The sequence below is a fragment of the Emys orbicularis genome, chromosome 14 (genome assembly GCF_028017835.1).
Source record: "Emys orbicularis isolate rEmyOrb1 chromosome 14, rEmyOrb1.hap1, whole genome shotgun sequence".
Taxonomy (NCBI): domain Eukaryota; kingdom Metazoa; phylum Chordata; order Testudines; family Emydidae; genus Emys; species Emys orbicularis.
The window spans coordinates 28,264,251-28,278,971 of record NC_088696.1 but is presented as its reverse complement, the minus strand read 5'-3'; the positions used below and the strand labels follow the sequence as shown (position 1 = coordinate 28,278,971).

At 44.3% G+C, this 14,721-nt stretch overlaps 1 protein-coding gene across 1 annotated transcript in view; it reads right to left on the bottom strand.

Annotated features, from left to right (window-relative positions):
• Positions 1-1,215: 1,215 nt before the first annotated feature.
• The window catches only part of NKD1 (NKD inhibitor of WNT signaling pathway 1), a 152,587-nt gene continuing 139,081 nt past the window's right edge, over positions 1,216-14,721 (bottom strand). Inside the window, exons 7-10 of the mRNA XM_065416828.1 lie at positions 12,804-12,951; positions 11,014-11,098; positions 4,053-4,183; positions 1,216-1,790 (exon numbers count right to left, since the gene is read on the bottom strand). Of these exons, the coding sequence (XP_065272900.1) occupies positions 1,216-1,790; positions 4,053-4,183; positions 11,014-11,098; positions 12,804-12,951 (939 nt within the window). The remainder of the gene's footprint in view (positions 1,791-4,052; positions 4,184-11,013; positions 11,099-12,803; positions 12,952-14,721) is intronic.

The window sequence follows — 14,721 nt, the reverse complement described above, 5'->3', positions numbered from 1 at the left end:
ATATGAAAAGAGTGGTAGAGGCCAGAATGACTGTGAGCAGCGTTCTTTACATGTTGAATTGTCTTTAAAAAAAGGAGCAGAGCAAAGCTGTAGGTGCTGGGGAAACACAAATTGCAGGCACCCAAGAAAATGCCATGGGGTATGTGTTTTATAACATACCTAAAAAGTCACTGTTGTAAGAAAAAAATAATGTTAATATTCAAACCACAGATTTCTAAAACACAAGAAAATGTACCTGAGAGTGTGTGTATATATATATATTTATCTATTTATATTTTTATATATATTTGCCAACATTTAAAGTGAGAAAGTATATTTTCCTCCAATTCTTTCTCAAAACAAAGAATTGTGGATTCAAAACAAAACAAAACAATGAATGTTAGTTATGGCCCAAGCATTAAGGTTTAGTGATGGTTAACATCCACCTCTTTTCTTTCCTCTCAGATGGTTTCCCAATGCAGAATGGAGAGTAAATAAAAGAAAAAAGGAAGTATATTTAAATATTACTCAATATCTAACAGACTGGACTTGAGTCAGTAAAGAACCTTGAAGGGAAAAAGAAAGTATCAGTTGTAAAATGTAGCTCTGTTGACAAATATAGCTAATATTTCCTTGTAATTATTAAGATAGCTTGAAAAGATGTGAAATTACAACACAAACAGGCTACATGAATGCAGTATATTAAAATCCCCTTGTAGCACATTACAATCAATAAAAAGAAAAGAAAATTTGAATAATACTAGAGGTAGCAGCTGTTTGTATTTTCTGTTATTCTGAGTATTTCTGGAGTCCAAACCTTCGAACATTGCTCCCCTGATAAAAGGCTTGTGTGCAATAAGCCGACATATGGCAGACTGGTAAGCTAGATGTCTGCAGTGTTGTTTGAAGTATCTTTTTCTAATACAATGAAGGAAGTACTTGTAAAGGAAGTGCGTTGATGACCTGCATTAAATCACAGCTCTGAAAGCTATGGCTGTTTGTTGTTTTACAAGCCACTTAAAAACCAATATCAACAAGTTGTTAAGTAAGCTATGCAGTTTCACAACATATAAATAGTGTCAGTTTCAATGGTTTCATATAATTTCTAAAATATACGCTAGCTGAATATTAATGGAGTAACAATAATATTAATCATAATAATGCCTTAGTCTGAAGTCACAGGAAGGCGTTTCCTTCATATGGGGGGATTCCTGGAGGATGTTGGTGGGATCAGTTTTATGTCTGGTAGAAGTGATGATAGTGGTGGTGATGCTCATGGTGGTGATGGTGTTCGTGTCTCTGGATCATTTGTCCAACTTGGCCTTCATATAAAATGACTGTGGGCAGGTCTCTCACCTGCTCTTTTTCCAAAACTGTCCCCGGAGAATGGAAGGTTTTGCACATTTGATGATTCTCCTTTGCCCTCTGCTTATGTTTCTTGTGAGCCTGCTGGGACTGCATGGGGAGGTAAGGAAGATTCTGGCCCACCCGTGCAGTTGGGGAAGCCATCGGCATGGATGCACCTTGAAGAGGTTTATTCCTTACTGCCCTTCCAGGGTGAACAGAGGCTACATTTTTGCTCTGGACCTTGGGAGACCTAACAAAGTGCTTGTTTGAGTCCTGATTGCGCAGCCTTTGTTGTATTTCTGCAATCTTGGCGTATGAGGCATCAGCCAAATTGATGTGGCTGGGGTCCACCACTTGAGATTTCCTGTGGTGGGCATGGAAGATTTCAGGTTCATGAGAGCGGGATCTAGTCTGATTCACAACTCTATTTGGTGGGTCATATTTCTGAGCTGCTGGAGGAGATCCTAGAAAGGAACAAACAGAGTTAGTTATCTAATATTTCAAATTTTAATTAGCAGCATGCACTTGGCAGGGTTAAGTTTATTGGCAGAGTAGAATTTTCCTTGGGAAGTGAACGTAATTATACCCGTAGCTGTTTAGAAAAAGTTTTAAAAGTCCTTGTGACAGAGTGCTAGGCAAGAACGGTTGAGCCAGCACTCTTGTCACGGCAGCTCCAATCAAACAATGCAGAATGGAGCTGGTTAAACAGAGCTGTGCCTAATTTGTGGGGGGGAGCAGAACTGGCAAGCTAATTAAGCCATTAGGCAGAGGCTACAAATAGGCACAGGAAGGAAGTAGAAGGGGGAAAAGCAGGCAACAGGGGGAGGAGAGAGAGATTACCCTTTGCTGCTTGTTACAGGAGCTGGGGACTCCCTAGGACACTTGGAGCAGAGCTGTATATAGTGTGAAGGTGGTGTAAATAAGCTACACAAGATGTTTGACCAGCACAAGGGTCTCTGAGCAGTTTGTGAACCAAAGCGGAGGCAGGAGCCAGAGGACCCTGTCACAGTCCTATCAGGGCCGGCTCTAGGCACCAGCAAAACAAGCTGGTGCTTGGGGCGGCACATTTTTAGGGGCGGCATTCTGGCGCCGGCCATGCCGCCCCTAAAAATGTGCCCCGGCCGCCCTAGCTCACCTCCGCTGCTGCCGCTCGCGCGCCGCTGCTCCCCCTCCCTCCCAGGCTCTCAAACCTCGGAGGAAGGGGGAGATCCCGAGCGGCCGCGGCGCGCAAAACAGCTGATTCACGCGCCGCTGCTCACCCTTCCTCCCAGGTTTGAGAGCCTGGGAGGGAGGGGGAGACTCTGAGTGGCCGCGGCGCGCGCGCCGCTTCTCCCCCTCCCTCCTAGGCTTGAGAGCCTGGGGGGAGGAGGCAGGGCTGGGGATTTGGGGAAGGGGTGGAGCTGAGGCGGGGCCGGGGGTGGGGTAAGAAAAAAACGGGGGGGGGAGGGGGAAATTGTTTCTGCTTGGGGCGGCAAAAATCCTAGAGCCGGCCCTGAGTCCTATTATTAAATACTATCAAATGAATTTTTTTTTTTTTAAAGAAGGCCTTACTGTCAGGCCCTGTGGGTGTTGAGACTCCAATCCTCCACCTGGCAATCTCACAGACAGCAGCTGGGACCACAGATCCAGGAACCTGAACTAAGCACAAGCCCCATCCCTATGCTCTGATTGGGTGACTGCCATGGTTCCTGATTGGCTTAAATAAGGGCTGAAGCCCAGAGGAGAGAACAGGACGATGGCTGTACAACTCGGCTTCACGCTGCCATGGACTGCTGCTCTGGTCTTTACCTGTTCTGGCCTTCTGATCCTGACCTCCTTGTGTCCTGACTCCTGTAGGGTGGTCACTCACATGTTCCCAGATTTCCAAACATTCCAGTACTTCTGGGAACGGCATGGGCCTGCCTCCACTTGTGTGACCCCACCTCTGCCGGGTGACCTAGCATGTGAGGTCATGCCACATGGGGGGGCATCATCTCTAAGTGCATGCCACTCTGCCCCCGTTGGCGTGACCTTGCACACATGGTGTGTTCAAGGTCACATTGTAGGGGGCAGAGTGGCATGCTCTTAAAAATGGCATCCCTTGACCAATACCGGACAAAACCAGACAGGGGACACCCCAAAAGAAGACTGTCCAGTTCAAACCTGGACAAGTGGCCTCCCTAGATTCTTGACAACTGACTCTTGATCCCTGTCCTCTGATTTGTCTCTTGATTCTGATCTCCTAGTGTTCCAACTTGGCCTGATTCTTGGTAATTGGCTCCTTGGCCCTGGACTCTTGGCTTGCACCCAATGCCATCCCTTAGGACACGCTACCCATGCCCCAGCCCTGACACTTACTCTATTTTAACAAACTCTCCTTCTTGGACATCAGTCTAGATTATATCAAAATGATGTCATCTGATACAGTAAAATACAGAGGCAGGGCAAAACTGCAGTCCAAACCCCTTTGAATCTGGGGGTTTTGGTTCTGGATTGGACGCCAAAATCTGAAAGCAACTATTTTCTGGTTCCAGTTCAGATGTGGCCTGCATCATCAAAGCCTAGCCCTGATTTTGCCCCAGTCCTAATAAACTGGATCTGAACACTGCTCTCCAAGCCCATCTCCAGTAAATAGCTATGGATCAATCACACAACATGCTCATTTCTAAATTCAGTGGGCCCAATTCACCCCGTGTAGCTGAAGACAGAACTGGGACAAAAGTCTGAAAAATCAATTCCTATATTACCTGGCCCAAATTTCGATGTATAGTTTTCTATTCCTGCAAGATCCAAATAGTGGTTTCTCCTTTCAATGTTCTCATCCACGCAATGGCGATAGCACCCGCTTTGCTCAGGAGTGTTGTCACTGGGGTGATATCTGTGAGCAGGAAGCAAAATGAAAATTCAGCAAAACTTCTTCAAATTGTTACTGCCACCTCGAATCCAAAAGGTCATGGACACTTTGAAATGATAGGAGTTACTTGCAACGAATGTCTGACGTTCTGGATTTCCCATGGGCTAACTATACAGCCCTGCATCGACTCTCCTTTCCCTCCTCTACATTGAGTCCATGATGTTGCAAAAAAGGATACTTTCAAATCTGCTTCACGCAAAAGCAGATAAAAACACCATGAGGGTTTATTACATACTGCGTAGAGTCTGTAGCTGGGCCAAACCATTCAATACATTCGCTAATCTGGGCATGCCAAGGAAAGGCTGCTGTTTGACATGGCTGCTCCCCGCTCTGCAGGGAGGCATTGGAATGAGTTTGGTGTTAGATAAATGGTCTAAATGTTCATGTGGTTCTGCTTCAGGGAAGTACGCAGGTGTATTTACTAGAGAGAAACTGGGGGAGAAGGTGTCAGTGGAAAAAATCTGAGATAATGCATTGCTTTTTGCCAAAATACGTTTAATAAAGTCAGATCAACCTCTGGCTTCATAATCCCGACTCCTTTTCCTGCTCAGCTTTGCAACTTTATTTATAGCAGAACTATTTCCTGAGAATGAATATCTGAAATACCATTTGTTTATGAGGGGGGAAAAAAATCAAGCAGGGGTTTACAATACTGTAGCCAACAATGCTGAACAGTTTCATTCACCATGTCCAGATGTGAACAATTTCTCTATTGCAACAAATGGGATGAGGAAAACACTTTTTTCATGAAATCACGGATTATCATTCAGGGCGGCACTTCCATCTCTGAGACCGTGGGATGGATTTTGCTTTCCTTTACACCTCCGTGAAACCCTACTTCTATCAGTGGGAGGCCAGGATTTCAGGCTGGCTCCAAAATAAGGGCTCAGTCCTGCATGGTGTTGAGTGCTCAGGCCCCAGTTCAGCACAGCAGTTAAGCTTTATCTTTCAGCACCTTGCAGTCTACAGGATTGCGCCCTGTGTGAGGTTGGTGTCTCAGTAGGGATCTCCTAGAGAGTCACCTCGATAAAAATCCCCAATCTATCACAGGGTGTCAGATTCATTTGGAGGGTTAAGTTTACATTGCTTTAATACACCTCTACCCCGATATAACGCGACCCGATATAACACGAATTCGGATACAACGCGGTAAAGCAGCGCTCCAGGTGGGGGGGTGAGGGGGGAATGCGTGCTCCAGCGGATCAAAGCAAATTCGATATAACGCGGTTTCACCTATAACGCGGTAAGATTTTTTGGCTCCCGAGGACAGCGTTATATCGGGGTAGAGGTGTATATGCAAATATTCTTGCATGTGACACTGCCTGCCTGGAAAGCTGTGAAACTTTAAAGGTTTGGAATATGGTGCTGAAGTCACCTTTACACCCTGGAAGTGACAGAAGCCACTGCACTAGCGTGTCAAAAAGAGCTGGAACAGGACACTACCAGGCTTTTTCTGCTTTTGATAACTAATCAGCCCATACACCATACAAACCTCATCTGGATCTTTGTGGAATTCTACAACTATGGCAGTTTAACTTGTAGGAACACAAATCAAAGAGCTTCAGCAGCTATGATTTGGCATACGAGTGCCATATATTGCTGCTGATCTGCCACAGCTCGTGGAGATCAATGGAAGTAGCATGCATGCATTGAAGACACTGTATGGTTCATACAGCGTAGGAATAACTGTTTCTGGTCCAGCACAATCAGCAGCATTGTATAAAACTGTCTAAAATGGAACTACCTGGGAACCAGTTTTTTTGGTACTGTAATGAATTCCATCCCTCACTGAGACAATGGAGAAAAATTATGCTAGTACCATCACAGCCCTGAATTCTAACAGCTTTCTTACATGTAAGATGACATTCAACAATGCAAATATACACAGTGAAGCAATTACACGTTGATGAGAGATGTGCTCCACCGCCAAAGAGAACTTCAAGTATTTCTGACCACTGGGGTTTCTGGCATCCATCCCCTGCCTGCTCCTTTGCACATACATGGAAGCATTCAGGCATCAAACACTTGATTCTAATCTTCTGCAGGATGTAAGAATGTGTGTGTCTGAGAAAGAGACATTTGCTAATGTCTTTGAACAGTATGTGAAACCCTTTTCTGAAACTCTGAAGCACTATTACGACGAGCAGTCCTGCTATTATATAACAGAACGGGGGATACAGCAGCACGAATGTGTAGGTCAGGAAACTGCAAAGGACATTTCCTGAAAGCTGCGGTCTGAGAGAACATGACATTTAAACAAGCCAGGGCTAAATTGCTTAAACAGGTCTGGGTGAAGAGGATGAGGAGAAAAAGCCAATAGGTACCAATGGAGACTGTATCTGTGGAAGAGGGGAAAGATATTTCAAAGCCTTGTTTTATATAAGTATTTTCCCTGTTGCCCAAAAGCAAGTATAAACAGCAACAGAAATGGGATGGCATTAACACAACCAAACCATGAAGTTGCCTGCTAATGGTGTTCTCGCTGTCAGTGCTATTATTATTACGAGAGAGATGCTGGGTAAACCAATCATAAATCTGGATACTTGATCTGAATACTTGCATTAGCACTACAGGTAGAAGCTCTAGCCCATAGCTTCCAACATATGAAATCCCACCCCCAGAATACTTTTCCCACCTGACAGGCAGGGACATCCCTATCAGCTTCATCTTGAATATTAATAGAATCTTGCCTGTAATTCCCAGGAGACTGAAATCATGAAAATATATGCCTCTCACACATTATTTCATTGCAACTCCAAAGGAGAGCCCCCACACATTCATCCCCTTGCCACTGATGAGCGTGAGGAAGACTTTCACACGCTTAGCCATTTGGCCAAGGTGCACAGAAACTTGGGGCTTATTCCTGCAACAGACACAAGGGCCAGATTCTTTGCTGTGTCCACATTTGGCAGGGTGTAGCGAAGGAAGGGGATTCTCAGGCTAGGTCTACACTACCCGCCTGAATCGGCGGGTAGAAATCGACCTCTCGGGGATCAATTTATCGCGTCTCGACGGGACGCGACAATCGATCCCCAAATCGACGCTCTTACTCCACCAGCGGAGGTGGGAGTAAGCGCCGTCGACGGGAAGCCGCAGAGGTCGATTTTGCCGCCGTCCCTACAGCGGGGTAAGTCGGCTGCGATACGTCGAATTCAGCTACGCTATTCGCGTAGCTGAATTTGCGTATCTTAAATCGACCCCCCCCGTAGTGAAGACCTGCCCTCAGGAATTCAGTGTTGGCTGCCTGATGCTCTGCTTAGCCCTGGTTACTGGTTAGAATTGCCTAGGAAGGCTCTAAAATGAGCCTGCTAGCAATGGTACCCAAGGGACCATCTGCATCCTGTGGCAGAGGGGTAAAAAGGGAGCAGAGCTGAGAATCTGCTCCATAGAAAACACATTTGGTGCAAGTATGACTGCTGGTTTCAAATGGGAGTAGTTGACATTCAGAATACAGCCCTGTCCTATTCAGAAGCAGCACCTTGTTCAATTCAGATGAAGAAACAGCTTTTGAACAGGTTATGGGCTCTACATCTTAAGTCAGCTAAGATGTCTCTTCATGCAAATACATTCAAATTACTAAGCAAATAATGTGGACTTGTATTTGCAAGGGGGGGTGGAGAAATTCCACCCTGAACTGCCTGCTCAAGTAATCAACCAAGTGCCCAGAGAGAGCCTTTGTGCTAAAAACAATTGGTATGGAGTCCCAGGTAAAAAGGCAGAATTTGTTTTCTTGCCTGTAATTTTGATCTCTGAATCTGGATCCACTGCTCTGGAGTATTTCTGAGTATTCAACAGAAATACTCAGAAGGGAGTCCCAGTTGCTTTTTGCCTCCCACTCCACCACCACCCTAATGAACCTGAACACTCCCCCTGCTGGCATATTTGTTGAACGAAGTACATCCCCTTGAGAAAAATACTCCTGAAGTCAAGGAAGCACAGAACTAGAACTTTTTTTTTTTAATTGCAGCCAAAGAAACAATCACTACTATTGTGTCGATGACATGTCAGCCCCAACTAACGTTCCCTTTTGCCCTAGCTTGAATGTTAAGACAACTTCATACTAACCCAAACATATACAGTGACCATAGAGAGGATTTGTCCAAAGCAGTGGATCTATATTAGGAGATATGAAAATTACAGGATTATAAGTTTTTTGTTTATTACCCATTTGAACAATGGAAATAACACTTCTACACTGAATTGCAAGGGGAGCATTTTTGTTCACTGTATAAATAAAATAAGTAAGATACACTTTGAAATCTGCCCTTGACAGATCTGTCTCAACTGACTATCACATATTCTGATGTTCAGTGCAGCATTTGTCTATAAGGCAGGTGGAAGATGTGAAATGGGGCAAATACATGCTTCTCTTTGCTAACCTTGCCAATGACATGACTAGACATTTTCAGAGGAACAAGGCCTATTCTAGACTGGCATCCAAACTAATATTGTGCATTCCATTCCTTCAGGGAGAGACTTCAAATAGGTCTGTTTTATCTTATCTCTAGAAGGCTGCAACCGTACCTGCAGCTGTGCATAAAAGAAACTACTGTGTCTGTACTTCATTGGAAATGGATGCACCCTGAGTCACACAGGCAGGAATCCACAAAAAAACAATAGACAGATTTTTTTTTCAAGTGGTGAAGGGCATCTTGAGACTTAAAAACAAAAAACAAATCTCCCCACCCCCGCGCTAATTTTCCTTGAAGATTTACAATGAAAGCATCAACCCTTGGGAATCTTGCTAATCTGTGGGTGAATGTTAACCAGTGACTGGCTAATTTCCTAAGGGGCTAGGGGTTCACAAGGGGACTGTGTGGCAAGGAGGAGGAATTATTTCTGGCTGCTGGGAGGCAGGATGGGTTGGGAGTCTCTTAGGCTAGGTCTACACTGCAGCGGGGTTCCGACCTAAGATACGCAACTTCAGCTACGTGAATACCGTAGCTGAAGTTGCGTATTTTAGGTCGGCTTACCTAGCGGTGAGGACGCGGGAAAGTCGACCGCTGCCGCGCTGCCGCCGCCTCCGCTGCCGCCTCCTGCCGAGGTGGATTTCCGGAGTCGACGGCAGAGCGATCAGGGATCGATTTTACCGCGTCTTGACTAGACGCGGTAAGTCGATCCCCGAAAAACCGATTGCTACCCGCCGGATCGGCGGGTAGTGAAGACAAAGCCTTAGAGGGAATAACTCTGCCTGCCCCTCTGCTAAGAACCCCTCTCCTCCCTTCCTTCTGCTGGGAGCCTTTCCCCTTCTCTACTGCCAGTTCCCATCTGCTTTTCTTAGACTGGAGGGTAGCAGAAGAGGGGCAGGCCGGGTTCGGAGCTCAGGCCAGGATGTGGTACAAGGTGTTAGCAAGGACTAGAACTGGTAGTGTTTGTTAATGAAGAGGTAGGACTGGAAGCAGAGTAGAGATAGGTTGGAAGCCGTCTGCCCACTGGAGGAAAGCCTTCTTCTGGTGGAGTTGAAAGGAGGAAATTAAACTAAGACCCAAGCCCACTCAGCTGAAGAAGCTGAAGGGAGGCATGGGTCCTTCTGGGCAGACTGGAAAGGGAAGGAAAAACTGTATTTATCTTCAGTACCTCTGTGTGAACTAATGCGGTCAGCCATCCTCAGTGCTCAAACACCTGAACATGTGATATGCTGGTTAAGTGCATGGGAGTTTTTCCTCACCTCAGACAGCTGGTTGATCTTTTGCTGTTATGGTGGTTCGGTTTTCTTGTTGTTCTTTGAAACCAGTGTTTTTAGAATCTGCTTATGAGGCCAGTGCCTGGAAAAGGCACTTTTATATGTATAGGAATAGAAATGAATGTGTCGGTCCAGTGGCTGGCCCACATGGTGCGTAAGAGCTTGCTACTTAGCTGCAGCTAATAAACTTACTCCGTTAACTCAAGTAGTAGGGGCGTGAGCTTTTGAGCCCAGAGCCCCAAGGTATTTAGGCACTTATCTCCTACTGAAAGCAATGGGAGTTAGACACGTAAATACCTTCGAGGATCTGGGCCTGGGTGCTAATGTACCCAAGGGATCAATCCCTGCTGACAACCCTAGTGACCACGATCCATTAAAAGAGCACCTAGGATTGGTGGTGGGGTTTTAAAATATCATCACCCATCTTTCCTTGGTCTAATGGAATCATGTTTCTTAATGAGCCCTAAGTAAACCTGAAGGGAGATAAGGCTCCAAAGCAATCAATATTCAATGTTAATTTCTCTATTTAAGGTTCTTTCTCATTTTGTATAAAGCACCACTGGAATGCATGGTGATAACAGAAGACATGCAAGAGAACAGGGTCCCTGCCCAAGGATTCTGTGGAATAGCTGGATAGCACAAAGGGAAAAGAAAAACAGACCGTGGTAGGAGAGGGGTGGAAACTGCAAAGGGGGGGGGGGGAGAGGGCTAATGTATGGTTTTGCCCAAACACAAGCAAAGACATCTTTCATTGAGATGCTCAATTGGTGCTTTTTTAAGTGAAATGTTCACCCAAACCTTCCAATGGGTTCTCAGAGGTAGGAGATGGTAAAGCAAAGCTTGTATGGCTAGAAACTAGAGACATAAATAACATCTTTCACTAAAGCTAGCTTCCTAGGCTTTCCTGGATATGGACTCTGGCACTAGCAGCCAGGGGTGCCACAGGAAAGCCTACTTCAGTAGTAATCCCATGGAATTTGCTGTTTGTTTCAAGGTGCAAATTCCCATGATTCCTCTGACTAAAATATCAGCAGCTGAGCCTTTTGAGGTTGGCCCATTGCCAGCTCAGCAATTCTTTCCTTTGAGTAGATGACGAGTTCATTCCACTTACCTGAGAGAAGCCCGTTGCTTCTTTTCAGAGCTTCTCAGTTCTTCACTGGCTTTGCTCTCAGCTCTGTGCCTAGAGCTCTGCAAATCTGCACCCCCAAAAAGGAAAGTTATTTCATATTATTGATATTATTCTGTCTGGCAAATGTGCAGCAGGGCATAGATATTCATTATTGGCTTGCTGTTTGCACCAATCCATAATACCTCATTATGGGTAAAACCTTCAAATATGACAAAATGACTTAGGAGCCTAAGTCCTGTCCATTTTCAATGGTAGCTGGGTGCCCAAATCACTTAGGTTCCTTGGGGAACATTTTCAAAAGTACCTACGGTCCCACTGAAAGTCAATGGGATTTAGGCTTCTCAGTCACTTAAGGTGCTTTTGAAAATTTTACTTTATTAGTTCAAATCAAGATCATACTCTGGGGCCTGGTGTACCCAAAGTTTTTGCACTGATATAACTGTTTTGGTGAAGAGTGTGGTTATATTGATACAGCCCCTAGCATGGAGAAGTTATACTACTAGAAAGGTGTCTTATACTGATATAGCTTATTCCCCTTCCTGTATTCGAATAGCTATATTGGTAGAAGTATCTTTATCCTGGTATAACTGCCACTGCACTACGCTGGTATAGTTAAAGCAGTGCAACTTTTGTGTTGGCAAGCCCTGGTAATTCTTTAATGTGCAAGACCGTTCGAGTAACACATTATAGGCAGAATCTATTGCCCTCAGAGGGCTAAGAGAGTCACCCTTGTGCATCTGATGACAGTATTTGTCCAATATTTGTACTTAAACTGATCAATATACATCAGCCACGACTGTATCATTAGCAAGTATTTATTGATTAATTGGAAGGGCTAAACAGATTCTACATATTGTATAGCATGCATTAAAGGTGCAGTGATGTAGTTCTCTCTTTTCTCCAGTTGGCTTCCTAAGGCCTGGACTAAACTTGGGGCACGTCTTCACTACTCGCCGGATCGGCGGGTAGCGATCGATCTATCGGGGATCGATTTATCGCGTCTAGTGTAGATGTGATAAAATTGATCCCCGATGGCTCTGCCGTCGACTCCGGAAATCCACTGTGGCGAGAGGCGGAAGCGGAGTCGACGGGGGAGCGGCAGCGGCCGACTCGCCGCCGTCCTCACAGCCAGGTAAGTCGACCTAAAATACGCAACTTCAGCTACGCTATTCACGTAGCTGAAGTTGCGTATCTTAGGTCGACCCTCCCCCCCCCCCCCCCGGTAGTGTAGACCTAGCCTTGAAAGCTGTGCAGGTATAACTATTTTGGTTGAGGTGTGATTTTTTAAAAACCAACATATTTATATCAGCCAAAGCATAGTGTGGATGCAATTATACTGATATAAAGCTGCTTTATACTGGTATAGTTATTCCTCTTCCCATACAGGAATAGATATATTGGTATAAAGCACCTGTATACCGATAAAACTGTGTCCACACTACGAGGATTGTACCACTTTAACTATATTGGTATAGTTAAAGTGGTACAACTTTCTAGTGTAGACAAAACCTTCATGTAGCTTGTAGTCTGTAACTACTGTGAATCAGAAATAATCAAACCAAATGAAACAATGAATTTCAAACACAGACTCCTAAGTTAGAACATCCATAGCTGAGGCCTCCAATGGGCAGTTAGAAATTACAACATGCCCAGAATCAGTTGTTCTGATTCAAGTGTCCCTATAACTGGTTTTTCTACTAGGAAATGTGAACTGAAATCTTTGAGGGGAAATGTTTTGGCAGTAATTCATAGGGCATATGGCATGTGCTTACCAGCAGGGTTTAGTAAGATACTCTTTTTCTTCTGACTTCCATCAGGTGCCACAGTAAGCTTCACTCGCAGAGTTTTACTGGAACTAGGGGAGTGGTTTACTGATGCATCAACTACCTCATAGATGGTATGAAGCAAGCTTGTAATGTCCTACAATTGGGATTGAAACACAACCAGAAAAATAATATTGTAAAAACAGGTAAAGAACCAATTCCTTTGGTACTGACGAATTTAACCATTCTGGACCAATCAGGTGCCAAGGCACCCTCAAATCTCACTGAATTCAAAAGGGAGTTAAGGGTGCTCAGCGCCTTGAAGAAGTACCGAGCTTCATTGAATCAAGTCTTCTGTTTTTCAAATGGACATATCCTTAGCCACGTTTCCCTGCTGGATTTACAGATAAATACAGCCCATCTCAGGACATCAAGTGAAAGCTATAAAAGAAGTGTTTCAAGTATATGACCCTTTTCTTCCATATTCCTTACGTTCAAATAGCATACATGTTATGAAATGGGACAGAATAGACCAAAACACCCTTAGAAAAAACACATAGTTTATTCACATTTTCCAAACACACACCACAAGCTGTTTAACTAGCAGTTTCCCCTACCAGTTTCTCTCTATTGTCATAAATACAGCTAAGGTATAAAATATTATTTATATAGCAATGGAAAACAGAGTTTGCACGACCCAAACAAGTATTTCCTTATTTTTTTTTCAATAAAGCAGACCCATATCCCCAATTTCCACAGCACATGATAGATAACCAATCCTGGCCTCAGGACGATGGTTGCTTCCTGTGATTCCCTTTTGATATCTAGAGATTCCATAGAACACATTATTGGTGAGTTTTAGAGATCTAGAATCAGATTGATCTACATTTCTCAAAACAATGAGGGTGTTTTCGGTCAACCCACTACAGAGATAGACCTGCGTCACAACATTTAGAATTGGATCTGAATTTACCCAAAGTTCAGAATAGCTGAGATCTGGGGTTCAGATTCAGGCCTATCTGAATATATTGCTCTCTTTAGGTTACCATCACCATTACGCAGGTCTCATAATAGGTGGGATAAAAAACAATGTTTCATCATTCAATTAAGGCAGCGTAAGAAATTGCAAGGGTAGGGGCAATTCAGAATTCCTCTCCATAGCTCCAGTTCAGGCAAGCATTTATTTAAGTAGGAGATTAAGTCCATCCGTATTCAGAAAAACACGTACGTTTGTGCTTTACAGTAAGTGCCATTGACGTAAACAGGACTTAAGCACATGCTTAAGTGCTTTACTGAACAGAGGCCGATCAGAAGCAGCACTACCAAATTCAAATCATCCATTTGTCTCATGCAGGAGGACTAGTGAATCCCCATTCTTCTTACTTGATGTCTGGGTGGAACATAGCCCCTTTTGCATTTGGTGTTGCAACTCAGCTCAAATTTATCCAAACCAGTCAGCCCTCATTAACCTTACACAAATGTCCTTACTCCATACTACCTAGCTATTGCCAAGCTGAGTAAGAGATCTACTACTTTGCTCATTACTTGAGATGGAGACAATTCTCTGAGTGAACTAACCCACATTTATTATTTATTTATATCAGTACCAGCCAGTCCTGTCATGGACACCATTCTAGGATCAAAGTGTATCAAGCCCAGCAGGCTTTAAAGGTCCCACTGAATACACATCTAATAAATTATCTACCAGTCTCTCTGACCCGAGACCTATCCCAGAACTACGCCTTTTCCAGGCGCCTTTGTTAAATATAACAAAACTGGTTCTGAAGAAGATGGAGACTTAGTTCTTGCATTCAATAAAATCTTAAATCCTATAGGATTCACTTAGGGTTCAAACCCTTAGAAATGTAGCCTCAAAGTACGCCCAGGTGAGCGCTAGCAGACACATCAGTTTAACCTGATGTAGTAT